This window comes from Aulonocara stuartgranti, assembly GCF_965226115.1.
Source record: "Aulonocara stuartgranti genome assembly, chromosome: 3".
Lineage (NCBI taxonomy): Eukaryota > Metazoa > Chordata > Actinopteri > Cichliformes > Cichlidae > Aulonocara > Aulonocara stuartgranti.
Window position 1 is genome coordinate 49,934,018 of NC_138941.1, and position 27,721 is coordinate 49,961,738.

Sequence of the window (27,721 nt, forward strand, 5' to 3'; positions counted from 1 at the left end):
GGTCACATATGTATTAAGCTGCTTTCACATAGAAAGCCTGATGTTCTGAAACCCACTCCTTTCTCTGGTTTGTGCTGTGGAATAACGATGTCCTTTTGGCATTGAGCAAAATGCAGCCTTTCTGCTGCTTTTAGGGGTCATCACAGCAGTTCATCTGCCTCCTAGCATCCCTAGCATCCTCCTCTGTCACACCAACCCTCTGCATGTCCTCTATTTTAGAACATCCATTAACCTCCAATAAAAGTATTTGAAACTAATGAAATATTTATTATTGTTCATAACTATTTTGAACAATTCAAAAAAGTTGTTTCTGCACATCTGGATGTGTTTTTTTAATTGTCTCGTGGATGAAGCACATGTATGAAGTTTTTGCCACTGCCAAAAGTTTTGATCACAACACTGTTGCCTCACAGATACAACGTTCTGCCATCATACATAACTGATATGCCTATTATGAATGTTTATAATAAGTCATGCCTAATGTATTAATGTACTAATTAATGTATCAGTGACAAGGACAGAATTATTAAACAGAAAGCAAAACTTCATTTAGTCAGCAACAGAAAACAAAGTCCATCAATATAAACAGAAGTCACACTGAGGATATAAATAGCTACAGTGGAAGACTCAATGGACAAGGGGCTATATTGTACACACACACACACAAGTTACAAACCAACCTGGAAATATCTTCTGAAAGTACAACACTCAAAATTTATTGTATACAGACACTGAAGAATGAAACCAATTTAAACCGCACCCAGCAAATGTATTACAAATGTATTACTAAGGATTATCACAGCAAATCTGCCACAAAATAACAGATAAAATTCACAAGCAATCATTTTTGATTGGCTAAAAAGAATTGTATGACTAAAAATACCATGACCGAAATATAAATAAAATATTAAAACAACTCAGAAAATCTTAAACCTATTTAATCAAGCAGTAGAACAGATATATGAGATAAGAGATAAGATAAGATAGAACTTTATTAATCCCTCGGGTGGGTTCCTCTGGGAAATTCGACTTCCAAAAAAAAGCACAGCAACGACTGAAGTTACAGTTACAGAATTGTTATATATATATATATATATATATATATATACACACACACACACACATATATATAAAAACAGAGACAAATATAAATAAAATATACAAAGGGGATAAATAGAATAAATAGGAATAAAAAATAAAAAATATGCTGTCCAAATGTGACACAATTACATGATGCTAATGAGTTTAGAGCATTACATGTATCTTAGAAAACAAGTTAATCTCTTTTAATCATGGGTGTGTTTTGTTTCTATCCACCACCATTATTGAATCTGCTTTATCAGCTTCCTGGTATGTTATGCAATCTCTACCTATTGCTCCTGCAGCAATGCCTACAGCTACACTCAATCCAACACCAATTAATATTACCCCAACTGCTCTCATTACAGGGCTTAATGGTATTTCTAAACCCTTCACTATTTTAACTGTAACTTTAAAAACAAATCTGGGAACTAATATATTATTCTACTAGTGACTCCAAGGACAGAATATTTTTAAAAAATACAAAACTTTATTTATTCAGGAATAGAAAACAAATCCCAGCATAACCCAATAACATAGGGTTATACTGTACATACAAGTTGCAAACCAACCTGGAAATATCTGCTTCAAGTACAACACTCAACATTTATTGTATGCAGACACTGAAGAGTGAAACCATCTTAAACCATAGCTAGCAGGACAATGTAAGACAAATTTTTTACTGAGGATTATCACAGCAAATTTTTCAAAAACTAAGAGATAAAATTAACAAGCAATTGTTTTTGATTGTCTAAAAGGAAATATAAAGAAATACTGGAATAACACAAAAAAGCTTTAAACCTATATAGACATTGTAAGTAGCCTAAGAAAAGCAAAGTTATGAAGCAGTAGAACAGATAAATGCTGTCCAAATGTGACGCTATAAAATGATGATAATGAGTTTAGAGTATTACATGTTTCTTAGAAACATGTTAATCTCTTTTAATCAGGTGTGTGCTTCGTTTTGTTTCAGTGTTTGTGAGAGTACTTACTGCTTCTACAGCTAGTTCACCAAGAGCCTCAGCTGTGTTCATAACTGCCTCCTTTATTGAATCTGCTTTATCAGCTTCACGATATCCTACACAACCCCCACCTATTGCTCCTGCAGTAGCAGCAAGGCTTGCAACCACACCCAATCCAACACCAGTTATTGGACATTTTGCTTGTACCACTCCTGCCACTACAGGGCTTAATGCTGTTTTCAGTATTGTAAGAACTTTTGCAATCATTATTGGCACACCAAGCAGTGCTCCCAACAGCATCCCTGTGGTAACACCAGCAGCCATCTTGAGAATATTGTAGACTCTGTTCTTTGCCTCCTCTCTGATTTCTTCCCATGACATGTCTCCTGATGATGATCTAATGCTCTCTTGCTGTTGTTGTTTTAGCCTCTCCACTTCTTGTAGCATCTCATTTGTGTAACAGCCTCTGCCATTGTTCCTCACCATCTCTTGTATTGTGTCGAGCAGCTTTTCCCTCTGCAGCTTGTTGCTTCTGTATTCATGCTGTGAGTTGATGTTCCAGTATTTGTTATCAAAGACATGGCAGCGCCCACCACATCTCTCTAACAACTCACGTAGACGGTTGTTGCCCCTGCAAAACTCTTCAATCTGCATTCCTTCAGGAAGATCGTCACCACGAGTGAAGACAAGAACAGCATATCTGAAAGCTTCTTCAGAAAAAGACTCTATGATTTTGGTAATAACCTCGTACTCATGATCTGTGAATCTCTCCACTTTCAGTAAAATAAGAAAAGCGTGAGGTCCAGGAGAACACTCTACGACACACCTTGCAATCTTATTTCTCAAACCCTCTTCAGACCTGCGATTGTCAAAGAAACCAGGAGTGTCAATTATAGTAACAGATGTTCTATTCACCACTCTGGTAGCTTTCGTACACTGACTTGTTCCAGAGGTTGCAGTATGATCTACCTCAAACAAATATGGTGTCTCTCCAAATATGGTGTTGGCCAAGCTGCTTTTCCCACTTCCAGTTTTTCCCAGCAGGACAATCCTCAGGGGATCTACAAATAAGAGAAAAATTACTTCCTGAATTTTTTTTTCCATATTTGGCATCCTCATCAACCACCTACAACTGTAACGTGTTAAAGATAAAATAAAGGAGGATACGTTTATGCATGTTTCTACTTTCTACAATGAAAGTTTAGCAAAGACTTCCTTAAAAAATAAAATAAGAAAATATAATTCACCGTCCAAAATCAAATCAAAATCAAAAAGGAAGTTAATGTAGTGTCACAAGAATTTAGGTTGACATCAGAATGTCAGATTCCTTTGCTAGCTGACTTGACTTTAGTATGACAGTATTTTTTTTCTCTTCTTATTTGGCTGCATTCCCAGGATTTTTGTTTTTCAAAATTTTAGTTTGTATAGAGGAAATGTTTCTCTTTATGTTTCTCTTTTCACTGCAAGGCAGCATGAAAACACTAGACACTTAGACACTTCCCAAACAAATCCCTGTTCATCAGAAAGCAGACATGTCTGTAGACACCTTTCATCTTGGAATACTTTGCTGGATAAATTGCGAACAGACCATATAACGTGTGTGAGTGTGTCTTAATAAATGTCTCAGAGAGCAGATAGAATGAATTTTTTAGGATTTAAGACTTGTTTTGGGTGAAAAGAAATCTCTTTTTATGCAGTGTTATACACTGACCCCAGGTGCAGGCTGTGTAAAGATGCCCCAGAGACAATCCAGCACATAACAGCAGGGTGCAAGATGCTAGCAGGCAAGGCATACATGGAACGCCATAACCAAGTGGCCGGCATAGTGTACAGGAACATCTGTGCCGAGTATAACCTGGAAGTCCCGAGGTCAAAATGGGAGATGCCCCCAAGGGTGGTGGAGAATGACCGAGCTAAGATCCTGTGGGACTTCCAGATACAGACGGACAAAATGGTGGTGGCTAACCAACCGGACATAGTGGTGGTAGACAAACAGAAGAAGACGGCCGTAGTGATCGATGTAGCGGTTCCGAATGACAGCAATATCAGGAAGAAGGAACACGAGAAGCTGGAGAAATACCAAGGGCTCAGAGAAGAGCTCGAGAGGATGTGGAGGGTGAAGGTAACGGTGGTCCCCGTGGTAATCGGAGCACTAGGTGCGGTGACTCCCAAGCTAGGCGAGTGGCTCCAGCAGATCCCGGGAATAACATCGGAGATCTCTGTCCAGAAGAGCGCAGTCCTGGGAACAGCTAAGATACTGCGCAGGACCCTCAAGCTCCCAGGCCTCTGGTAGAGGACCCGAGCTTGAAGGATAAACCGCCCGCAGGGGCGTGCTGGGTGTTTTTTTTATATATAAGTTTGTAATATATATAATTATTTAATTTAGTTCAGTCTGTTACTGTCATTTTCTTGGACCAACTGTAATTTCCTTAGTTACCTTCACCCTCCACATCCTCTCGAGCTCTTCTCTGAGCCCTTGGTATTTCTCCAGCTTCTTGTGTTCTTTCTGATGTTGCTGTCCTAAAGTGTATATTTATTTTCTTACTCTTCTTATATTTATTGTTTGTTTACTTAACTGGAGCCTCGTCGTCTCGTCTCTCTGTATACTGGACTGTATGTAGCGGAGATGACAATAAAGTTTACTTTGACTTCAGCAGCGAGCAGGCGCACCGAGGGCTCTCACGCTCACTTTATAGAATTTCGAAAACAACATTGGTGCAAATTATAAGTCTGTATTATAATGTCTGCTGTTTTCATGTTTGTTGTTTTGTTTTTATTTTGTTTTATTTTGTGAGTTGGTCATTAGATGCTGCTCCAGCCAGCCAGAGAATCCCCCGCCGCCCCGCCCTCTCCTCCCTGTGCTGCAGGCGCACCTCGCAAACGGAGGACGCCCTTACTCCCAGCAAATGGGCGATAGAAAACCGATCGGTGCCTATGCCATTCCCAATATGCGCTGGCTGATGTCGGGGCAGCATGAGTACGAGCAATTTTTTTTTCTTTTTTTTTTGCCGATGCCCGTGATGCCGCCCCCCACCACGATGCCGCCCCGGGCAACCGCCCGTATCAAAAACCGCTACTGGTCTGGAATGTGTGAGGAAGCTGCTGTAACTGGGGGGAAACCCATTCAGGATCAAGGAGAACATGTAAAAGCCATAAAAAAGATCACTGCCGGAATTTAAACCAGAAACCTTCTCGCTGTGTCAACTATTAAAGATCCAGGCACCGTCTCCAACCAAGTATTGTAGATTTGGTGGGTGGAAATTAAACTGCTGGTGATTAGAGAAGCGAAAGTAGACATGTACAAGCTGCAAAAACCACAAGGAGGACATATACATGCTTTATTGCAGCAATGAAACGACACAGAACTGTTTCACAGGAGTTTGCTGCCCTAAACTTCCTGGTTCAGAGTGCTAAATGTCTGTTAGTGAAGAAAACAAGTGCTGAGAAAACACCTTCATCACTTCATTCCTTTCAGCAGGTTTAACTGTAAAAAGTGTTCAAATCGTATTTTACTCCGTCTTGTGTCATCAAGAAGCTGTTGATGATATTGATTTAAAAGAAATTTTTTTACTGAAAAAAACATTTTAATTTTCTTTTCCTAGATTCTGACTCTGGGTTTTAATTTAAGAAACAAGAAATTAAAAGTCTGCGTTAGTTTTCTTTTACACAGCGTTTAAAAGCTGATGTTCATGTTGGGCATCAAATTGTACAAAGTGCTTAGAAAACCATCGAAAGAGAATTGTTAGTTGAAGAGAGGAAATTATTATTATTATTATTATTATTACCCTTTATATAAAATGGATGTTATAGATTAGTCTTTTAAATGTACTGACCTTGACGAGTGGCCATTTCTCTCTTTTACAGGCAGTTGATGTGTGATTTTCTGTCTCTGCTGATGTTCTGCTGTTCAGCACTTTCCTGTTTATTGCTCTGTGGTGTTTGAACATGTGGGGACGTGGCTGAGAGGTGAGGCAGAAAGCGAAACCGAAACAGTTAGTTGTTGGTTGCATATCATTTAAGTTGGGTTACTTTTCTATGAGAGAGGAGTTCATACTTTGTGTGTGTTTTGTTTTGGTGAAAAAAAAGGAGAGTTAATCTCTAATCTGGTTGTTTAACCTGTGTAAGTGTGGAGCTCTGAGCACTGACAGTATATCACAAACCCTGTTCTTAATATAGACCTTGCTGCTGCTTTCACACACCTGCATGCACACTCTGTCCCCTCAGAGGAACCAGCTCCTTGTAAAGTCTATAAAAACCGCACACACAAGCTCCTCTCTATATATCCCTGACAGCAGAGCTGCCTCTTAGTTACATGTTGTAGGATTAAAGAAATTATTTTACTGCTACTGTTCATAACCATCATCTTTATCATTGCATCAATCATCATTTCATCAAAGTATTTATTGAAGCTGTTGGCATTATGTTATAATTTGTATTACAGGTGTTATCATAATCACATTAACCTTTATTACAGGTGCAGTTATAACCACTTTAAACTGTTGAGTTTAAATTTATAATCTTAAATGCTTATATGCTGATTATATTGGGTTATTTAAGAAAAGCCCAACTTTGGAGAAGCGAGAGCGAGATGAGCTACCGGAAGCACCTGGCTTGGAGGCAAAGAAGATGTTCTTTCAAACTGTGTCAAAGTCGTTAACGGAACGTTTGTGGTTTTGACTTCTGCATGTATTGTATTTGCTTAACGCAAGAGGGGGCGTAATAATGCCCTGATGATATAAAACAACTGCTTGTGTATTGTTAGGGAGAGATCGACGCTGAGTGTGTGACGGTGTTCAGCTCTCCACGCGTGTGTTCATTAAAATCATCGTCTGACCTAACCCTTCTGGACCAGTGTTGTGATTTGAATTCCTCCTGTATCCCTCCTCAATATTTGAACCCGTAACAATATTTTCACTAGAGGGACATGTTTTAGTGAACCAGCTGCTGCCAATTTCTACACCTCACCACAAAAATACTGTGAAGAAGAAATCTTCCCTATATTCATCCACTCAGATGAGGACTGAAAAGTTGACCATATTTCGTCTTGTCATCATGTAAAATCTCAGGGGCTTCAAATTGGTTTGTTCACAAAGTTTGCCAACAGTGTCAATTTTTCTGCAGATATTCTCTCCTGCAGTATTTCACTGTCTCGCCATCCCTTCACATTGCTTGTGGAACACACCTGATGGACCACACAGTGGTCCTTTGGTTTTTGATCTTACTTTCCATACTGCAATTTTATATCTTAGGTTCTGCAGAAGAGTCTCTTCATCCGTACTGTACTTAGTTTGTTGACAGAAGGACTTCGTCCACGTTAGAATAGTAACAATACAGACAGATTACAATATGACATTTCAAAACATATGTGCACTTAACAAGTTATGTTTAATGAACCTGAACATAATTACAAGAGTTAACATTAAAGGCTTGCATATACGACTTCTGCTATTCTACAAGTCAATTGCCTTCTCAACCCCAGTGTTTTATGCTATCTTGTTCTTTCACTTACTGAATTTTACACATACTTTGTCTTGTTGCGTGTGCGTGATGTCCTCTTGTGAGACCTCTCGTGACCACAGGAAACATTCTAAATCCTCCTCCATGTCTGCTCTGTGGACACTTCTCATTCCTGAATGGACAGAAACAGACCCGTTTTTAAAAAGTAGCAGGATCTCTAACTCAGGATCTTGCAAAACTTTTGTGAGATCTCGCAAGAGTTCATCTTAATTTTTTTCCCTCAAATATCCCTTTCGGGGCTCTGTATTATGTAATAAATGCAGCTGTAATATTTCCTCTGAGACATTAAAATATTAATTGTTATAAAAGAACTCATTAGTAAAGTACAAGTACCTGTACCATTGTTTTGAGTATTTCTGAATATTGCTCTCACATTCATATACATCGAATGATTGTGGACAGTTATTTTTCTATTTCAAATCATTTTTATTTTTTTAATTGTGAGGAAAGTTCCACTGTTCTAAAAATTAACCAACATTATTTTAAGATTTTTGAATTAATTACTTATTAATTACAAATAACTGAGCATCACTAAAACATTTATTATCATTATCATTATTATCATTTAGGAAGACAGTTTAGTCTTTGCTAACTTCCAGTGGAGAGATATGCATGACAAAAAATAATTCTGCTTTAATAAAATTGTAATTTAAAATTTGTAGCCTAATCATAATTTAAGTTTCCATACAGCTACAGATTTTAAACACAGCCCGTCAACTGCTTGTTGTTTTGGTGTATTGCAGCTTAAGACAGAAACAGAAAGTGAAACAGAACTACAGAGTCCGACAGCAGAGAGGAAACACCGACATCACAGTTTACCATTAATTATAAGCTTCAGGCACAACTACCGCTGATTACCTTCATCATGGATGGTAAGTTGGTTAACTTCTTTTTTATGCACTGAGCAATGAATTTAGACGTACACAGACATGCATACAAGTGCCTGTAGTATCATTCAGCACCAGTGTAAACAGTCTGATTATTTTCAAGTCTTTCTTAAAGCAGTGCAAACGTGTTCATACCTCAAAGGATGATTAACATTAAATTATTCCTCCATATCTAATCTTATTTATACTGTTATACTGTAGCTAACAGGCTACACAGTGGGCTGTGTTTTGACATCCTAGCTAAAACATGTTCCTCGCTTTGTTTATGCTCATTTCTCCTCAGTGTGCTATGGCAGCCATCTTAGATAAACAGTAAGTGTTTCATTTAGGAGCACTACTGAAGATAATTTTTTTTTTTTTTTTGGAGGGTGGGGGGGGGGGGGGGTATTAATCCACTTTTTTACCATTTCACTAAAATATGAACCTTTATGTTGCATCTTCAAAAAATAAAAATACAATAATTGAGCCTTACACCGGAGTATCGTTGCACTGGTTTACTGAACCTTCTTTTCAGGGCATGTACAGAACATGAGCATCCATTTTCTACTGCCTCCTACAGGACACACACTTCTTCCACTTCCTTACACATTAATGTAACACAGAACTAATACTGCCTCTCCTGGCATTACCATTGTAACAACACACTCATTCTGTTTCTTTCAGAAGATTAACAGGAACTTAGGATGTAGGTAGCCTATCTATGAATAATAACTGTTATGTATACTCATATATTTATATAACCACTTATTTCTTGCGATACCACATCTCCTCCCCCCTTAAGTCAACAACTCCCTTGACTTACAAAATAACTGTTTATCTAAAGAATGCTTAACAAGCAATCAACATGTAATTAAGGTAACCATACAACCATACAACTGTACATAGGTTTCCATGTTTCTCTTCTTTTTTTTTTTCTAACTAGGAAGGTACGTCCTTCCTGTGAGATCAGAGCGCATTGTTGCTCTATTTCTGGAAGATCTCACACTACCTAACAAAGTCCTTTAAAGTCTCTGGTGGACGTCTCTCTCTCTGGGAACGTCGCAACACGGGTGTCACTGAGGAGTCTCCGGGAGCTGGAGTCTCCGGAGCATAAGGCAACTCCATTGCTGGAGGTTGTGGCGATGTGTCCAACTCCAATGGCAAGCAGCACTCAGGCACTGATTCTTTGTCAAGCAATGGCTCCACCTCCCTGTCTGGCGTACTGGGAACAGTGTCAGCCACTCTTGCTCTCACCTGATCCACGTGCCGCTTCACAGTTTGACCTGATCCAATGGTAACAATGTAAGACACTGGACCCGATGCTCTCACAATGACTGCGGGAATCCACTTCGGGCCATAGGAGTAGTTTCTGATGAAGACCTTGTCTCCTGGTGTGAAACTTCTCAGTCTTTTCTTGGTGTCATGATTTTCTTTCTGTTTCAATTGTTTGTGCTGCACTTTTGTTTTCACATCAGGCATGAGCAAGTCCAAAACTGATCTGAGTCTCCGTGACATCATCAACTCTGCAGGTGATAAACCAGTAGTGGCATGCGGTGTGATGCGATAACTGAACAGAAATCGGGACAGTCTGGTTTGCAAGGTATCACCTTTGACTTTCTTCATCCCCTCCTTAAAGGTCTGGACCGCCCTCTCAGCCAGCCCATTTGAAGAAGGGTGGAAAGGTGCTGATCTTACATGGTCAATTCCATTCTGCTTCATGAATGACTCAAATTCAGCACTTGTGAAACATGTTCCGTTGTCTGAAACTAACATTTTAGGTAGTCCAAACACACTGAAACTCTGGCGCAGTTTCTCTATAGTTACCTGTGATGTAGAGGATTTCACAGGGTAAATGTCCATCCACTTGGAATGAGCATCCACAATGATTAGAAACATCTCCCCGAGGAAAGGCCCTGCATAGTCCACATGGATTCTGGACCATGGTGACTCCGGCCACTCCCAAGGGTGTAATGGTGCAGTAGGTGGTGACTTGGAGTGTTTCTGACACTCCTCACATGCCTGCACTTCTCTTTCAATGTTCTCATCCATCCCTGGCCACCATACATACGACCTTGCCAAGCCTTTCATCTTCGACATGCCTGTATGAGTCTGGTGCAGGAGTTTCAATATTTTGTCTCGGCCTTTGGTGGGAATAATTACTCGGGCTCCCCAGAGCACGCAACCATCCCTCACACTCAGTTCCAGCTTTCTCTGTCGATACGGCTTTAAACAGGCATCGGTCTCAGTTGGCCAGCCTTTTAAGGTGTACTCGTGGACTTGCGACAACAAGACATCCTTAGCTGTCCATCGTTTGATCTGTGCAGTGTCCACTAATGTGTCATCCAGTACATCCATCATCAAAACCTGCTCAGCCATCTCTTGCTCAGGTGCTGAGTCTGGGACCGGCAACCGGCTGAGCGCATCCGCGTTTTCATGATGTTTTCCTGGCTTGTACCTGATGTTGTACTCGTAAGCACTCAATGTCACGGCCCATCTTTGTACTCTTGGTGAGCCCATCTGAGGTATAGGCTTCTTTTCATTGAACAGTGAGATTAGGGGTTTATGATCTGTGTAAATCGTGAAAACTCGGCCATACAAGTATTTGTGAAATTTCTTGATGCCAAATATCACAGCTAGACCTTCTTTGTCAAGCTGAGAATACTTTTTCTCAGCAGGAGAGAGTGTGCGTGACATGAACCCCAAAGGTCTCTCGCTACCATCCTCCATCTTATGTGACAATACGGCGCCTACGCCGTATGGGGATGCATCACATGAGAGAACCAACTCACGGTCAGCAGAATAATGAACTAACACCTCTGCTGAGTTCCACAGGTTCTTAGATTTCTGGAATGCTTCCTCTTGTCTCTTTTGCCATGTCCACCGTACCTCGTGTCTCAAAAGTTCATGTAAGGGTGCCAACAGGGTTGCCAGGTTTGGAAGGAATTTGTTGTAGTAATTTAGCAAACCTAAGTATGCTTTCAGTTCAGTGACATTTGTGGGGGTAGGTGCGTCCATGATTGCTTTAACTTTCTTTTCCACTGGGTGGAGCCCCTGGGCGTCCACTATGTGCCCCAAGTACTCCACTTTCTCTTGCATGAAGGCACACTTGCACCTCTTTAACCTCAACCCAGCTTCCTCCAACCGGGTCAACACCTCATCCAGGTTCTGTAGATGGCTTACTTCATCCACTCCAGTCACTAAGATGTCATCTAAATACACCGCTACCTGAGGTATCCCCTTCAAAAGACTTTCCATGGTCCTCTGGAATATTGCTGGAGCAGAGGCCACTCCAAAAGGCAATCTGTTATACGTGAACAGCCCCCGAGATGTGTTTACTGTCACGTACTTTTTCGATTCGTCATCCAAGAGGATTTGCTGGTAAGCGTGGCTCATGTCTAATTTTGAGAACTGCTTACCCCCGGACAGTGTGGCAAACAAGTCCTCCATTCTGGGTATGGGGTACTGCTCCAGTGAAGCCACGGTATTTACAGTAAGCTTGTAATCCCCACACAGTCTTATTGTCCCTGTGGGCTTCAGGAGTGGCACTACTGGTGCCGCCCATTCAGCATATTTCACTGGCGAGATGATGCCTTCTTTCAACAGTCGGTCTATTTCCTCGTCGACTTTTGCTCGCATAGCAAAGGGGACAGAACGCGGACGGAAGAAGCGTGGGGTGGCATCACTTTTCACATGAATAGCAGCTTTCATTCCTTTCAGGGTGCCCAACTCCTCTTTGAACACATTCTCATGTTTACTTAACACTTGCTGAAGTGTTTTTTCTGTTGTTTTGACTTGGTGCAGCTTTCTGTTGTTAGGACTGTTTTTCACTTCACCCCAGTCCAATTTAATTTCCTCGAGCCAAGCTCGACCTAGCAAGCTGGGGCCGTCGCCTTCGACCACCACCAGGGGCAGATGTTTTTTCTGCTGCTTGTATTTGACGCTGACTCGTGTTGCACCAATCACCTTAACAGGATCCCCTGTATAAGTTTCGAGCTTGATTTTGATGGGCTGCAGGCTGGGGGGCTTGCTGTCTTTCCCTGTTTCTCTGAATGTTGCTTCGTTCATGACTGTTAGGCAACATCCAGTGTCTATTTCAAAGTTCACCTTTTTCCCATCAATTTGCATATCCACAGTGTAGGGGTCTACTCTTCTTAAGTGTACCACACTGCCACGCCCTAACTTGAACAGTTTTCTGTTGTGCCCTTGACTGCACTTGACACAGTTCAACATAAAAGAGTCATCTTCAGAGCTATCAGTTTTGTTGTTATCTGCTTTCTCGCCCACATTGTGAGTACTGTAGTGTGAACTCTGCTTTTTTTCTTTCTTTACATATGTCGATCCATACTTTTTCTGGTTCAGTTTAGTCTTGCTTCTACAAGCTCTAGCTATGTGTCCCACTTTACCACAAGCATGACATTTTTCTTGTTTGTACTTACAGTCTGCTGCTGTGTGCTTGGTTCCTTTGCAACGATAACACTCTTTATTTTCTGCTTTAAAGGTACGACTCTCCTGTTGTCCTCTAGTGAGACTGAAACATTTTGCTGACGCCCCTGAGGTCTGCAGGTCCTGTGCATTTTTATTTGCAGTCTCCATGGCTACTGCAATTGACAGAGCCTTGTCAAAAGTGAGATCTATTTCTGACAAGAGACGTCTCTGAATTCGGTCATCCTTAATTCCGCAGACGATCCTATCTCTCAACATCTGTTGTAACGTGTTGCCATAGTTACAATCCTGTGCCAGGCGACGCAGCTCCGCTACATATTCCATGACGGTTTCATTCGGCTTGCGGGAGCGAGAGTCGAACTTATACCTTTGCACAATTTCACTGGGCTTCAGATCGAAGTGATTTTTCATCAGAAGCACCAGCTCTTGGAAGGTTTTGTCTTTGGGCTTGGCCGGGCTGAGAAGGTTTCGCATCAAGCTGTACGTCGCTGCTCCGACGACACTTATTAATATCGCTCTTTGTTTCTCTGCATCGTCGATCCCGTTAGCTGCGAAAAACTGCTCGAGTATTTCCGTATACTCGTCCCAAGTCTGATTCTTTGGATCGAACGCTACTAGCGTGCCAATTGTAGCCATTTCCGCTTCGAGGTCACTGCCTTCTATTTCCAGCCGAAAACTTTTGCATTCGTTGAAAAGCTAGCCAAACCTGTAGCCGACTCCATCACTTTATTTTCTTCTCTTTTCTTTCAGTCCGATCGCCCAAACTCCTTCCCCCTAAACGTCCTCATCGCCAAAAAGATGTTGCATCTTCAAAAAATAAAAATACAATAATTGAGCCTTACACCGGAGTATCGTTGCACTGGTTTACTGAACCTTCTTTTCAGGGCATGTACAGAACATGAGCATCCATTTTCTACTGCCTCCTACAGGACACACACTTCTTCCACTTCCTTACACATTAAGATAAGATAAGATAGAACTTTATTAATCCCTCGGGTGGGTTCCTCTGGGAAATTCGATTTCCAAAAAAGCACAGCACCGACAGAAGTTACAGAGTTATACACACACACATATATATAAATACAGAGACAATATAAATAAAATATACGAAGGGGATAAATAGAATAAATAGGAATAAAAATAAAAATACAAGTGAATTGCACATTTCAAGTATTGAGTCTATTGCACCGTTGACTATTTACAAAAGTATTGCACAAAAGGTATTGCACAGTGAGGTGAAGAGGCACTACAGCTTAGTTGTTCCCTCCTTTGTCCTCCTGTTTCCCCTCCCTCTCCCCTCCAGAGAGGAGTTAAACAGTCTGATGGCGTGTGGGACAAAGGAGTTTTTAAGTCTGTTAGTTCTTGTCTTTGGGAGAAGCAACCTGTCACTGAACAGACTCTTCTGGTTGTTAATGGCCGTGTGCAGAGGATGCCTGGCATTGTCCATAATGTCCATCAGTTTCTTTAATGTCCTTTTCTCTGCCACTGTCACCAGAGTGTCCAGCTTCATGCCGACCACAGAGCTAGCCCTCCTGATCAGTTTCTCCAGCCTGGATGAGTCCTTCTTTGCTGTGCTGCTCCCCCAGCACACCACAGCATAGAAAAGTACTCCAGCAACCACCGACTGGTAAAACATCCTCAGGAGCTTCCTGCAGATGTTAAAAGACCTCAGCCTCCTGAGGAAGTACAGTCGGCTTTGGGCTTTTTTATACAGGTACTCTGTGTTGCATGACCAGTCCAGTTTATTGTCCACCCACAGCCCGAGGTACTTGTACTTGTTGACCACCTCCACCTCCTCCCCCTCTATCTGAACCGGCAGTGGACCTGCTCTAGACCTCCCGAAGTCCACAACCAGTTGCTTAGTCTTTGAGGTGTTGAGTTGCAGGTGGTTTGTGTGACTCCATGCGACAAAGTTCCTCACCAGACTTCTGTACTCCTCTTCCTGATCATCCCAGATACACCCCATGATGGCTGTGTCGTCTGCAAACTTCTGAATGTGGCATAATTCAGAGTTGTAGCAGAAGTCAGAGGTGTACAGGGTGAAGAGAAGAGGGGACAGCACAGTTCCCTGTGGTGCTCCTGTGCTGCTGACCACTGTGTCAGACGTGATGTCCTTCAGCCTGACGTACTGTGGTCTGTCGGTGAGGTAGTCGGAGATCCAAGCCACCAGGCAGGGGTCCACCTCCATCCTGTTCAGTTTTTCTTGAAGCATACAGGGCCGGATGGTATTAAAGGCACTGGAAAAGTCAAGAAACAGGATCCTGACCGTGCCTTTTCCCCCATCCAGGTGTGAGTGGGCTCTGTGTAGGAGGTACAGGATGGCATCCTCCACTCCGACACCCGCCTTGTATGCAAACTGTAGTGGGTCCTGGGCATGTTGTACCTGTGGTCGGAGGAGGTTGAGGAAGAGCCGCTCTAGAGTCTTCATAAGATGTGACGTCAGTGCCACCGGTCGGAAGTCATTCAGCTCATTGGGCCGGTTCTTTTTGGGGACGATGCAGGATGTCTTCCATAGGGCGGGCACTCTCCCCAGTCGCAGACTGAGGTTGAAGACTCGTTGTAGCGGCTCCCCAAGTTCAGCAGCACACGCCTTTAGCATCCTAGGACACACCTTGTCTGGGCCTGCTGCCTTTCTGGGGCGAAGCTTCCTCAGTTGTCTCCTGACCTGATCCACTGTGACACTGGGAGATGTTTGGGAAGAGGGGAGGGGGGGAGATGTCTTGCTGCTGAGAGAGGGATTGGAGGAGGGGGGTGTCATGGTGTCAGGAAGGGGGGGAAGCGAGGGAGGTAGGAGAGTGGGGATTGGACTCTGTAGTGAAGGTGAGGGTGAGGGTGGGGGGGTTGTGGGCTGGTCAAACCTGTTGAAGAAGTTGTTGAGTTCGTTTGCCTTCTCCACAGTCCCCCCCACTGTGCTTTTCTTGGTGTTGTGGCCTGTGATGGTTTTCACACCATTCCAGACCTCCCTCATATTGTTCCTCTCCAACTTCTGCTCCACCTTCCTCCTGTAGGTGTCCTTTGCTTCCCTCAGGCAGCGTTTCACCTCCCGCTGTGCTGCCTTCATCTCCTCCTTCACTTTGCTCCTGAAAGCCTTCTTCTTCATGTTGAGGACAGCTTTGACTTCCTGTGTTACCCACGGTTTGTTATTAGGATAACACCGTACCGTCTTAGCAGGGGCGACCGTGTCCACACAAAAGTTGAGGTAGTCTGTAAGACAGTGTGTCGCCCCCTCTATGTCCTCACCATGTGGGCTCAGGAGCACATCCCAGTCTGTGGTGTCATAACAGTCCCTCAGAGCATCCTCCTTTTCTGGGGTCCATCTCCGGATGGAGCGCGTTGTGACCGGCTGCCTTTGGACGAGGGGTGTGTATTGTGGCTGTAGGTAAACCAGGTTGTGGTCTGACTTCCCTAGTGGGGGGAGGGGGGTGGCTCTGTATGCATCTCTCACATTAGCATACAGTAGGTCAATTGTCCTGTTGCTTCTTGTGGGACAATTCACAAACTGGTGAAAAGCAGCCAGAGTAGAGTCCAGTGTGGCATGGTTAAAGTCTCCAGATATAATAATGAAAGCCTCGGGGTTTTGTGTCTGAAGTCTTGCTGTGACTGTGTGTATTTTCTCACAGGCAGCTGTTGCGTCGGCCCTCGGAGGGATGTAAACACACACACAGATCACATGACTGAACTCCCGAGGTAGATAATATGGCCGCAAGCTAACAGCTAGCAGCTCCAGGTCCGGACAGCATACCGAAACTTTAACGGAGACGTGTCCAGGGTTACAGTATCTGTTGTTAACGTAGACAATGAGTCCCCCACCTCTGCTTTTTCCGCTGGCCTGCGTGTCCCTATCGGCTCTCACGGGTGTGAAACCGCATAGGTCTACGTTAGCCTGCGGCGTTAGCTCGGTTAGCCACGTCTCCGTGAAGATAAACAAGCTGCACTCACGGTATAGTCTGTGGTTGTTCAGAGCGCACAGTTCGTCAATCTTATTCTGTAACGAGTTCACGTTGCCCATGATCACTGTCGGGATTGATGGTTTGAATCGCCTCCGGTGATCCGCTCTCCTCGCTCCAGCTTTGCAGCCTCTGTAGCTCCTCTTTAGCTCGGCCGGGATGTTGTGTCGCATGCCGGTCTGTCCCTTTGTTTTTAGTGCCAGCAGCTCCGCTCTCGAATAGATGAAGGAACTGGTTCCAGAAGTTTTAAAAAGTGCATTATCCATCTTGTATCGCTATATCTAAGAGGTATAAGTAGAGGAAGGTGAAAAAAAGTTTGAAAAGCCTAGTCTAAAAAGTTAAAGTTAACAAAAAGGTGCGGTGTTGCAGAGCTACTTGGAAAGGCTGCCGTCACTCCAGCGCCATCTTGAACATTAATGTAACACAGAACTAATACTGCCTCTCCTGGCATTACCATTGTAACAACACACTCATTCTGTTTCTTTCAGAAGAATAACAGGAACTTAGGATGTAGGTATCTATGAATAATAACTGTTATGTATACTCATATATTTATATAACCACTTATTTCTTGCGATACCACACTTTATATTTTGTAAGTTAAGATTTTAAGTAAAAGAAATTGTAGAAAATTATTGTAAACACATTTTAACATAAAGTTAAACATGAGCTTTATTTGGACAAAAAAAGCACATAGAAAAACAGAAGAAACAAGTAAGAGTGTGTTTTATGAATACCCTAAAGTATAGTAAGTAAATATAATCTAAATATGAATAATATAAGTAGATGGTTGAATAGATAAACAGATAGTGGAGGGGGGGTTATTATGCCCACTGATATTAACCTGTTGCTGCAGGAATAATAATGCTGGTGGAGCTTTGCCTTATGTTTCCTCTTCCTGATTAGCCTTTACTAATGTCCCTTTTTTTAATGTAACTTTATATATTTTTAGTTAAAGTGGCAATCTTTACACATAATAATAAAAGCAATTATTATTTAGATTAAAACTTAATGTAAAGAGAGTCTCTTGATATTTTTTTTTGTCAATAAATTATTGTGACTTGATGTGTGTGTGTGTGTGTGTGTGTGTGTGTGTGTGTGTGTGTGTGTGTGTGTGTGTGTGTGTGTGTGTGTTACTTAGTTACGCTTTTTCTGTCTGGTTTCCTGTTCTTAATATATTGCCTCTGCAGCTCTGCACTTCCTGTATTTCTAGTCTGGCTGAGAACTTTGTTTGTGAGTAAAAGCTGGCCTTCTTTTATACAGGCCTTTATTATTAAAATGCACAAAACAATATAATCAGAAAATAAGCACTAAGAATATATATTTATTCTTTAACACCAGTTACTGAAATGGGCAGAAGGAAACCCGAACGAAAGAAGGGAAAGTCAAAGCAGCGCTTCTGTAATGTAGCCCTGGGAAAAAAATAATAACAATCTTGACAAATCAAAGTTACATACTGATCAAAAAGTGCTGCCCGATTTTCAAAAAAATTGGCCAATAGGAGGCTTCTGTAGCTCCAACCTACGAATACTGTTTACTACCAGGTAAAATAATTAAACATACGTCACACAATAAACACATACCAGCAATCGATGGAGAGAAGGCTTCAGACAAAACGATCCGCAGGTGATCTATACAAAGACATGAGGAGCATCAGTCAACAAGAATATGGCCAATTAGGACAACAGGGACACGTGACTCCTACCTGTGACAGCTGGGAAGGTCAGGTGATCAGAAACCCGGGTTTGATCTGGATGTGCACAGAAACAGGTGATCGATGGAGGGATGCTCAGATGACAGCTAATATTTATACTAGCAATGTAACTGGCCACTAACCAGTGATTGAAAATGCAATGTTAATGTCTCCCCAGGTTCTCTCCAGGTACTCCAGTATCTGAGAGCTACTGTATTAATGTACTGATGACTCCAGGGACAGAATTAAACCAAAGGCAAAACTTTATTTTGTCAGCAACAGAAAACAAAGTCCATGGATACAAACCGAAGTCACACTGGGGGAGAAAACAGGAATAATGGAAGACAAAAGGATGTCAGGATGAAGGGCTCCACATACACAGACGTTGATTAGAGGAATGGGGAAATTTATTGTACACATGTACTGAAAAATGAAACCAATTTAAAACCACACCCAGCAGCATGAATTATTACAAATGTATTATTAAGGATTATCACAGCACATTTACCACAAAACAACAAGTGAAATTCACAAGCAACCAAGCAATACATGCCTTAGCCAAACAAAGTAATCAAGAATTAATACAGATATGTGCTGTTCAAATGTGACACTTTAAAATGGTAATAAAATGATGATAAGGAGTTTAGAGCATTACACGTGTCTTGAAATGTGTTCATCTTTTTCTAAATGATTAACACGTTCTGTTTCAGGGTTTGTGAGAGTTCTTTAACACCAGTCGTTGGAAGTTCTCCCTGTGTTGCCACTCCTGTCACTACGGCACTTGCTGGTATTTTTACTGGTATTTTCAAAGTCCTCGGCATTTTAACAACGTTTGCAATCATTCCCGGCACACCAAGCAGTGCTCCCAACAACAGCCCTGTGGTAACACCAGCAGCCATCTTGAGAATATTGTAGACTCTGTTCTCTGCCTCCTCTCTGATTTCTTCCTGTGACATGTTTCTTGATGACGATCTAATGCTCAATTCAATTCAATTTTATTTATATAGTGCCAAATCACAACAAAAGTCGCCTCAAGGCGCTTCATAGATAATGCTCTCTTGCTGTTGTTGTATTGCCTTCTCCACTTCTTGTAGCATCTTGTAGCATCTCATTTGTGTAACAGCCACTGCCATTGTTCCTCACCATCTCTTATTGTGTTGAGCAGGTTTTCCCTCTGTAGCTGGTTGTTTCTGTATTCATGCTGCGGGTTGTTGTTCCAGTATTTGTTATCAAAGACGTGGCAGCGCCCACCGCATCTCTCTAACAACTCACATAGACGGTTGTTGCCCCTGCAAAACTCTTCAATCTGCATTCCTTCAGGAAGATTGTCACAGGCAAGCACAGCATACCTGAAAGCTTCTTCAGAAAAAGACTATGACAGAAGACTATGAAGACTATGATATTGGTAATAACCTCATTCTCCTCATTCTCAGGATCTGTGAATCTCTCCACTTTCAGTAAAATAAGAAAAGCGTGAGGTCCAGGAGAACACTCTACGACACTCCTTGTAATCTCATTCCTCAGATCCTCTTCAGACGTGCGATCGTCAATTATAGAGACAGATGTTCCATTCACCAATCTGGTAGCTTCTCTACACTGACTTGTTCCAGGGTTTTCAGCATGACCCATCTCAAACACCATCTCTCCAAATATGGTGTTGGCCAAGCTGCTTTTCCCCATTTCCAGATTTTCCCAGCAAGATAATCTTCAAGTGTTCTGCAAATAAGAGAATATTTCTTTTTAAAAAGTAGCCTATTTTAGTCCCAGTCAAAGTTAATCTGACTAAATACAAATTTCACTTATTAAATCATGATTTCATATATAAGGGGAGAAACCAAACATGCAAACATACTTAGTTTTCTTTATTTACAGCTCTTTTTACATAGAAATGTTTTGAGCTGATAAAATGAGGCATTCTTCTACGTTACAGTACTCGAGTGATCACAACATTTTGAAAACTGTTTTTGTCCTCACCAATTATAACTTTAAGATCTTATGCTGGGCTTACACTGTGCGATTTTTTCAGTCGCGCGATTCAGCTCCTGCTCAAACTGTACGATTGACTCGCAGGGGTTAGAAGTTCATAGGTCACGATGCAGGTCTCACACTATACGACCCGATGCTCTGATGCGACCCGAGTGCTCACACTGTGCGTCCATAAAATGAAGGTTATAACAGAAATTCTGTCGCTCGCTCTCTCTGTCTTTCACTCACACAGACACACCACCACCATCAACTTTGCTAAATTGCTAATGAAAAACACTGATCAGGCAGCTGTGATTGAGCAGCAGTGTAGATCCAACTATTTTCACGGTTGTTGTGTCGTGATAATTTTGTGAGGCCACATCGAAAAGGCTCGGATGAGCTTTCCAAAGTTCTACAAGTTGTGCCTCCATCGCTTGTGTCCAGATCACACGCTGCACTGCCGTGCTGCGCCGTCTTTTTCGCTGACATTTGTGTTTGCGCGTGCGCAGTGTGACAAACTGCGGTGACACCCTCACGACGGTGAGGTGCACCCTATCTATAAAATATGAACATGTTACTAAAGGCCGCTGAAGTTGAGCATAGAGGATCCCTTACTTAGTGTGGCATTAGACTGCCACCTATTATGGCCTTCATGGATAACCAGTAGGACGACAGAGTACCAAGGTGGAGCATGCTCCAGCACCCCACAAAGGGACTCCAAGAAGACTGGGTACTCTGAGCTGTCTTCCGATGAAACTACAGACTGTCACGACCGGGTGGCCAGACACAGGTAAGTGGACTCAAATGCAGACACCACACGGCGGCTCGGAGGTATAGTGCAAACGAACAATTTATTTGGCACTCAAAAATGGCACACATGGTAACATGGTAGACTAATGTGCCTGTGTTAATTCAGCTCCATATTATTGTGTGAAGTTGCACTGGGTTGGGAGTGGTTTTGTGTGTGTGTGTGTGTGTGTCACATTTTTGGTGAGCCAATGGCTGGAATGGGGTTGGACTAATTAGAGGCAGGTGTACTTGATTGCACTGATACACTGGTCTACTTATAGCCCACACTACAAACACTGCTGTGTCGTTTTGTCTCTCTGTGCAGGTATGTAATGTGATGAAATCAGATATGTTTGGGATAGATGGATTTTGTGCTATGAATTCTATAGTGAAAGTGTCGTTTTGTCTCTCTGTGCAGGCCAGGGCCTATTATATGCCACAGCCTAAAGGTAGCAGAGTTGCAGAGGCTGGAGTGACCACTGGCTATATGCTTGCAGGGTGGTGGGTCTCCAAGGACAACTTCTAACCCTGTTACAGGCAACACGTGGAGTGCAACTGGCCGTGTGGCATAGCTGGCTCTGGCCTTGGGACTGTGTGTTTTTTATATAATTCATAAATGGGACACTGGACTGTTTTATCTTTTATCTCTTGATATTTTTTTTTGTCAATAAATTATCTTTTAGAATTTTATTGACTCTCATCTTTTTGCCCACGACAGAGACGGTTGGTCAGACCTAGAATCTTTCTTTGGGTGTGTTACACCATGGACGAGGTATAAGAAACAAAAACGCTAATCGTGAACTAAGGGCGAGAGGGAAAACAGACCTCTGAACATTGGCTACCTACTATCAAAGTTTCTGATTATGGTACTTAGAATCTGTAGCTACAAACCCACTGTGATTAGCAAGGGCTAGCAGATAAGCTGTCACCAGGAATGCAGAGAAAGTAAACAAGTCTTGGCTAGACCAAAATAATTGTTAAACCAATAAACAAGAATCACACTGCATGTGCAGCAGCAAAGCCAAAAGGAAATAGTCTCTTTATCGGGCTGGGCACGTTATTTGGGATTTTCCGGAGCAGGCATACAAGGTAGATTAAAACTTAATGTAAAGAGAGTCAGTACTCCAGCATGTCTGTATCTAAACAAAAAGTAGTTAACTAAATCAAAGAACAATTGACATTGAATAGTTTATAAAATAAAGAATATATCTGTATAAAACAATTGAATGTGAAATACAATCCATTGTCATTCTGTACCCACACATAAATTCTTTTAAATGTATAATAATAATAGATTGGATTTATATAGCGCTTTTCAAGGCACCCAAAGCGCTTTACAATGCCACTATTCATTCACTCTCACATTCACACACTGGTGGAGGCAGCTACAGTTGTAGCCACAGCTGCCCTGGGGCAGGCTGACAGAAGCGAGGCTGCCATATCACGCCATCGGCCCCTCTGGCCAACACCAGTAGGCAAGTAGGGTAAAGTGTCTTGCCCAAGGACACAACGACCAGGACAGAGAGCCCGGGGATCGAACCGGCGACCTTCCGGTTACAGATGCAATTCCCGACCCCCTGAGCCACGGTCGCCCCAATGACCTTCACTTTGAAGCGTTGTTGAATTCATCCATGTTGTTAAAAGAATTTCAATCATTCCTAGAAGCTTGGCAAAATAAAGCAACTGGACTTCTGTAAGTTTAGTAAAAAAAAAAATAATAATAATCCAGGAGACTTCTTTAGCTCCAATAATTAAATAACAACTCCAGCTGCTTGCTGTCCAAGTTTCTTAGTCTACCATGAGCTGGACGACTGAGGACGTACACAGACTTGTCCGATTATTATTGCCATTACTACCCAAACCTTCAGTGCTTTAAACACTTTGGCTAAAGACCATCCCAGAGAAACATCAAGTGTAATCTCAGTTACATGATGAATATAGTTATGAATTTCTGTCCAATATACTTGCATTTCCAGGCATGTCCACAATGAGTGTAACATTGTGGACATGCCTTTCGCAACGCGAATATAGTTTTTGTGTGTGTCACACCTTACATGTAAGTATGGTTTTGATTTCTTCTGGTTGTGTGGTAGGATGTTATCATTAATCCGCTGAGTGTAAAGAACTTTAGTAGGTGGTAAAACACACTGGGACAGTAAGACTAGTGAATTATTTGAGTGAAAGGTGGTGTTAAATGAAAATATATCTATCAAAACAGCTCAGTGGGAAGAAAAAATAAAACAAAACAACCAAAAACTGAAAGTTGCCGTGTGGACAGGAATAAGAATAATTGAATAGAATAATTCTTTAATTGTCCCACAAGGGGAAATTTGGGTGTAACAGCCGCAAGAAAGACACAAACAAACAGTACACAAGACACAGAACAGAAACATACACAATTTTTACATATTTAATAAAGTTAAACAGGAACCAAAACACAGAGCTGCAAAACTGGAACTCACTTTAAGTGACACCATCTGCTAAAAACAGGAATCAAAAACCAATAAAGGAGACAATTTACAAACAGCACAATTAGGCCTACAGTCAGACAAGTGTTAAAAGTGTAACTAATCTTTTTTTCTTCTAGTTCCAAACACAACGAGGATCGTCCTGCTGGGGAAAACTGGAGCTGGGAAGAGCAGCCTGGCTAACACTATATTAGGAAGGAATGAGTTCAAAGTCCTAAATTTTTCAGACTCACAAGCAAATGTTTGTGAAGCAAAGTCTGGATCTGTCGTTGGAAGAAATCTCACTTTGATTGACACTCCTGGTTTTTTTAGCCCAGGATTTTCAGAGCAGGAGCTGAAGCATGAGATACAAAGCTGTGTCACAAAGTGTCCTCCTGGTCCTCACGCTTTCATTATTGTGCTCAGAGTGGAGAAATTCACAGAGCAGGAGACGGCTGTCATCAGGAAACTGCAGGAGTGTTTTTCTGCAGATGTATTTAAATATTCAACAGTTGTCTTCACGGATGGTGACCAGTTACCTGACAGAATGAGCATCAAGGAGTTCATCGCAAATAATAAGCCTCTGAAAGATTTGGTAGACAAGTGTGGTGGTCGGTGCCACGTTGTAGATAATAAGTACTGGAAAAACCAGCAGGACGAGTACAGGAACAACCAGTTCCAGGTGACACAGCTGGTCAACACAATACAGAACATGCTGATGGAAAATGAAGGAGGCAGCTACACCACTGAGATGCTGAAAGACTGGCAGAGACAACAAGAAGAGCGCACTAAACCATCATCATTATCAGCCTCTCTCCACAGAGTCTACAGACTTTTGACCAAATACACAACCAAAAAATCTGTTAAAGTCCTGGTAGGTGTAGCTGTGATGGTTGGTGCACTGCTTTTTTTAAAAAGTGTGACCACATCGCAGAGCACTGCAGCAACTGCAACGTAAAACACACACACTGATGTCACAGAGAGAGAAAAAGAAAGAACAAAGATTTTTACATGAACTTTGTTCTGTGTGTTTATTTTATTTTGTAGATTTGTGTCATGCAAGTGATTTGAATTGTCATGAACAGGTCTACTAAATAACATAGTATTGTTTGAACTATGCAGTGTTTCCAAATATTTTCTGTATCTTTGTTTATCACATTTGAACATTTTACTTAATGTGGTGTATACACATGTACCTGTTTATTTATTCATTATTAGGAAAATGCACCTTTAAACAAACTGTTTTTGTTGATCACATAAACCAAGAAAGGAACAAAAATGGAAATAATCTTTTGACCTTTTAAAGGAGGTCAAAAGAGTCTATCTAGTATATCTAGTTATACTTATTTATACTTATTTTAAACAGTTTAAACAACAGTCTTACATTATTATTTAAAGACTACATAAATCTTCATCTTTAAAAAGCGTGTTAGTAAAAAAAATCAGCTCTTCTAATAAAGCACAGTTTATTATTAGCATTTATCAAAAGAAGCCTTTTACCTCTGACGTCAACAAGACTTTAGCGTCCTCCAGTCTTGGTCCAGCTGCAGTCTTCAGTGTATGCTATCTGCGGTTTAAAGTAAGACTTGTACATGCATGTTGGACTAGTGGGTTTGCTCGTTCTTTAGGGTGCAAGAGGTCCTCAAATTTTGGATGAAGTGTAATTAGAATATTGCCCAGGTTACATACAGATAATCAGTATCTCTTCTGTGGGTCGCTAATAGTTATTTCAGTTTTCACTTACTCAGAGAGAGAGAGAGAGAGAGAGAGAGAGAGAGAGAGAGAGAGAGAGAGAGAGAGAGAGAGAGAGAGAGAGAGAGAGAGAGAGAGATAGATAGATAGATAGATAGATAGATAGATAGATAGATAGATACCACTGCCGGGGAAAAAATAAATGAATTGGTTTAATGTGCGCGTGCTTTAGTAACTGACCTTTTTATTTATAAATGCTGTGTTATTGTTGAAATGTTATGGTACATTATGAAAAACTATTTCCAGCACTGAGTAATTTTAATGATTTCAGTTTATTTGGTTTGATTGTGTTATCATCTCAGGGACACTGTTTTTGGCAGATTCTAAAGTGGATCAGAAACCATATATTACAAATGGTTAACTCGTGGCTCATGCTGTGTGCATTCACCAAGATTTTCTTTTTTAAATATTGACATGTGCCAGTTTATTTTTGCTGTATTTCAAAAGCCTGTCTTATCTCCACACATGACATTTTCATTGAGGTGAAGGAACAAGTTTAGGAAAACAATAAACATTGCGAGGAAGACAAACAAGATAACAAGATTAAAGATTTCATTGCCCTCACTTCAGATTTACTGTAAAAGTGTTAAGGTCTCATTTTACTTTCCTTTTTTTGTCACAAATAAAGAGCTGATAATATCGATTTTCTTTTCCTATGATTGTGTTTCCGCCTGCACTCGTTCCATCTCCAGTTTTTCCAGCAACAAAAATAATTTTTTAGTCTGTGTTATTTTTTTAATGTTAATGTTGGCCATTAACATAGCATTGTCAATTTAAAATTATTCATTTATTCATCTTCCGGAAGAGAGAGCCGTGCACAGCCCAAAGCCAGTTGCAGATTTCTAGCATTAGAAGGCAAAAATGTGTATCATATAGGTGTTATTTTGGTCATTAGCACGTCACACATAGTTTAGATCAAAACAACTCTTTCTGGCCTGACTTGATGTGTGTGTGTGTGTGTGTGTGTGTGTGTGTGTGTGTGTGTGTGTGTGTGTGTGTTACTTAGTTACGCTTTTTCTGTCTGGTTTCCTGTTCTTAATATATTGCCTCTGCAGCTCTGCACTTCCTGTATTTCTAGTCTGGCTGAGAACTTTGTTTGTGAGTAAAAGCTGGCCTTCTTTTATACAGGCCTTTATTATTAAAATGCACAAAACAATATAATCAGAAAATAAGCACTAAGAATATATATTTATTCTTTAACACCAGTTACTGAAATGGGCAGAAGGAAACCCGAACGAAAGAAGGGAAAGTCAAAGCAGCGCTTCTGTAATGTAGCCCTGGGAAAAAAATAATAACAATCTTGACAAATCAAAGTTACATACTGATCAAAAAGTGCTGCCCGATTTTCAAAAAAAGTGGCCAATAGGAGGCTTCTGTAGCTCCAACCTACGAATACTGTTTACTACCAGGTAAAATAATTAAACATACGTCACACAATAAACACATACCAGCAATCGATGGAGAGAAGGCTTCAGACGAAACGATCCGCAGGTGATCTATACAAAGACATGAGGAGCATCAGTCAACAAGAATATGGCCAATTAGGACAACAGGGACACGTGACTCCTACCTGTGACAGCTGGGAAGGTCAGGTGATCAGAAACCCGGGTTTGATCTGGATGTGCACAGAAACAGGTGATCGATGGAGGGATGCTCAGATGACAGCTAATATTTATACTAGCAATGTAACTGGCCACTAACCAGTGATTGAAAATGCAATGTTAATGTCTCCCCAGGTTCTCTCCAGGTACTCCAGTATCTGAGAGCTACTGTATTAATGTACTGATGACTCCAGGGACAGAATTAAACCAAAGGCAAAACTTTGTTTTCTGTTGCTGACAAAATAAAGTCCATGGATACAAACCGAAGTCACACTGGGGGAGAAAACAGGAATAATGGAAGACAAAAGGATGTCAGGATGAAGGGCTCCACATACACAGACGTTGATTAGAGGAATGGGGAAATTTATTGTACACATGTACTGAAAAATGAAACCAATTTAAAACCACACCCAGCAGCATGAATTATTACAAATGTATTATTAAGGATTATCACAGCACATTTACCACAAAACAACAAGTGAAATTCACAAGCAACCAAGCAATACATGCCTTAGCCAAACAAAGTAATCAAGAATTAATACAGATATGTGCTGTTCAAATGTGACACTTTAAAATGGTAATAAAATGATGATAAGGAGTTTAGAGCATTACACGTGTCTTGAAATGTGTTCATCTTTTTCTAAATGATTAACACGTTC

The 27,721-nt window shown here is 41.4% G+C and overlaps 2 protein-coding genes across 5 annotated transcripts; one reads left to right on the forward strand and one right to left on the reverse strand.

Annotated features, from left to right (window-relative positions):
* Positions 1-1,208: 1,208 nt before the first annotated feature.
* LOC309703424 (GTPase IMAP family member 7-like) lies at positions 1,209-26,928 on the reverse strand. 4 transcript variants are annotated; one of them, XM_082528223.1, is made up of 4 exons: positions 8,582-8,783; positions 7,568-7,671; positions 5,876-6,001; positions 1,551-3,103 (listed from the first exon to the last, which is right to left on the reverse strand). In XM_082528223.1, the coding sequence occupies exons 3-4, from the start codon at positions 5,889-5,891 to the stop codon at positions 2,013-2,015; spliced, it is 1,107 nt and encodes a 368-aa protein (XP_082384349.1). In that variant the 5' UTR covers positions 5,892-6,001; positions 7,568-7,671; positions 8,582-8,783; the 3' UTR covers positions 1,551-2,012. The 4 variants fall into 4 exon arrangements, with proteins under 4 accessions (XP_082384352.1, XP_082384349.1, XP_082384351.1 ...); XM_082528226.1 differs by lacking the exons at positions 7,568-7,671; positions 8,582-8,783 and adding an exon at positions 1,209-1,391 and having other exon boundaries at positions 2,213-3,103; positions 5,876-6,608; XM_082528225.1 differs by lacking the exons at positions 7,568-7,671; positions 8,582-8,783 and adding an exon at positions 26,910-26,928 and having other exon boundaries at positions 5,876-5,972.
* Positions 8,318-26,104, forward strand: LOC309703425 (GTPase IMAP family member 9-like). Its single transcript, XM_082528227.1, has 2 exons — positions 8,318-8,431; positions 23,850-26,104. Exons 1-2 carry the CDS (start codon positions 8,425-8,427, stop codon positions 24,665-24,667), a joined length of 825 nt encoding a protein of 274 aa, XP_082384353.1. The 5' UTR covers positions 8,318-8,424; the 3' UTR covers positions 24,668-26,104.
* Positions 26,929-27,721: the final 793 nt, after the last annotated feature.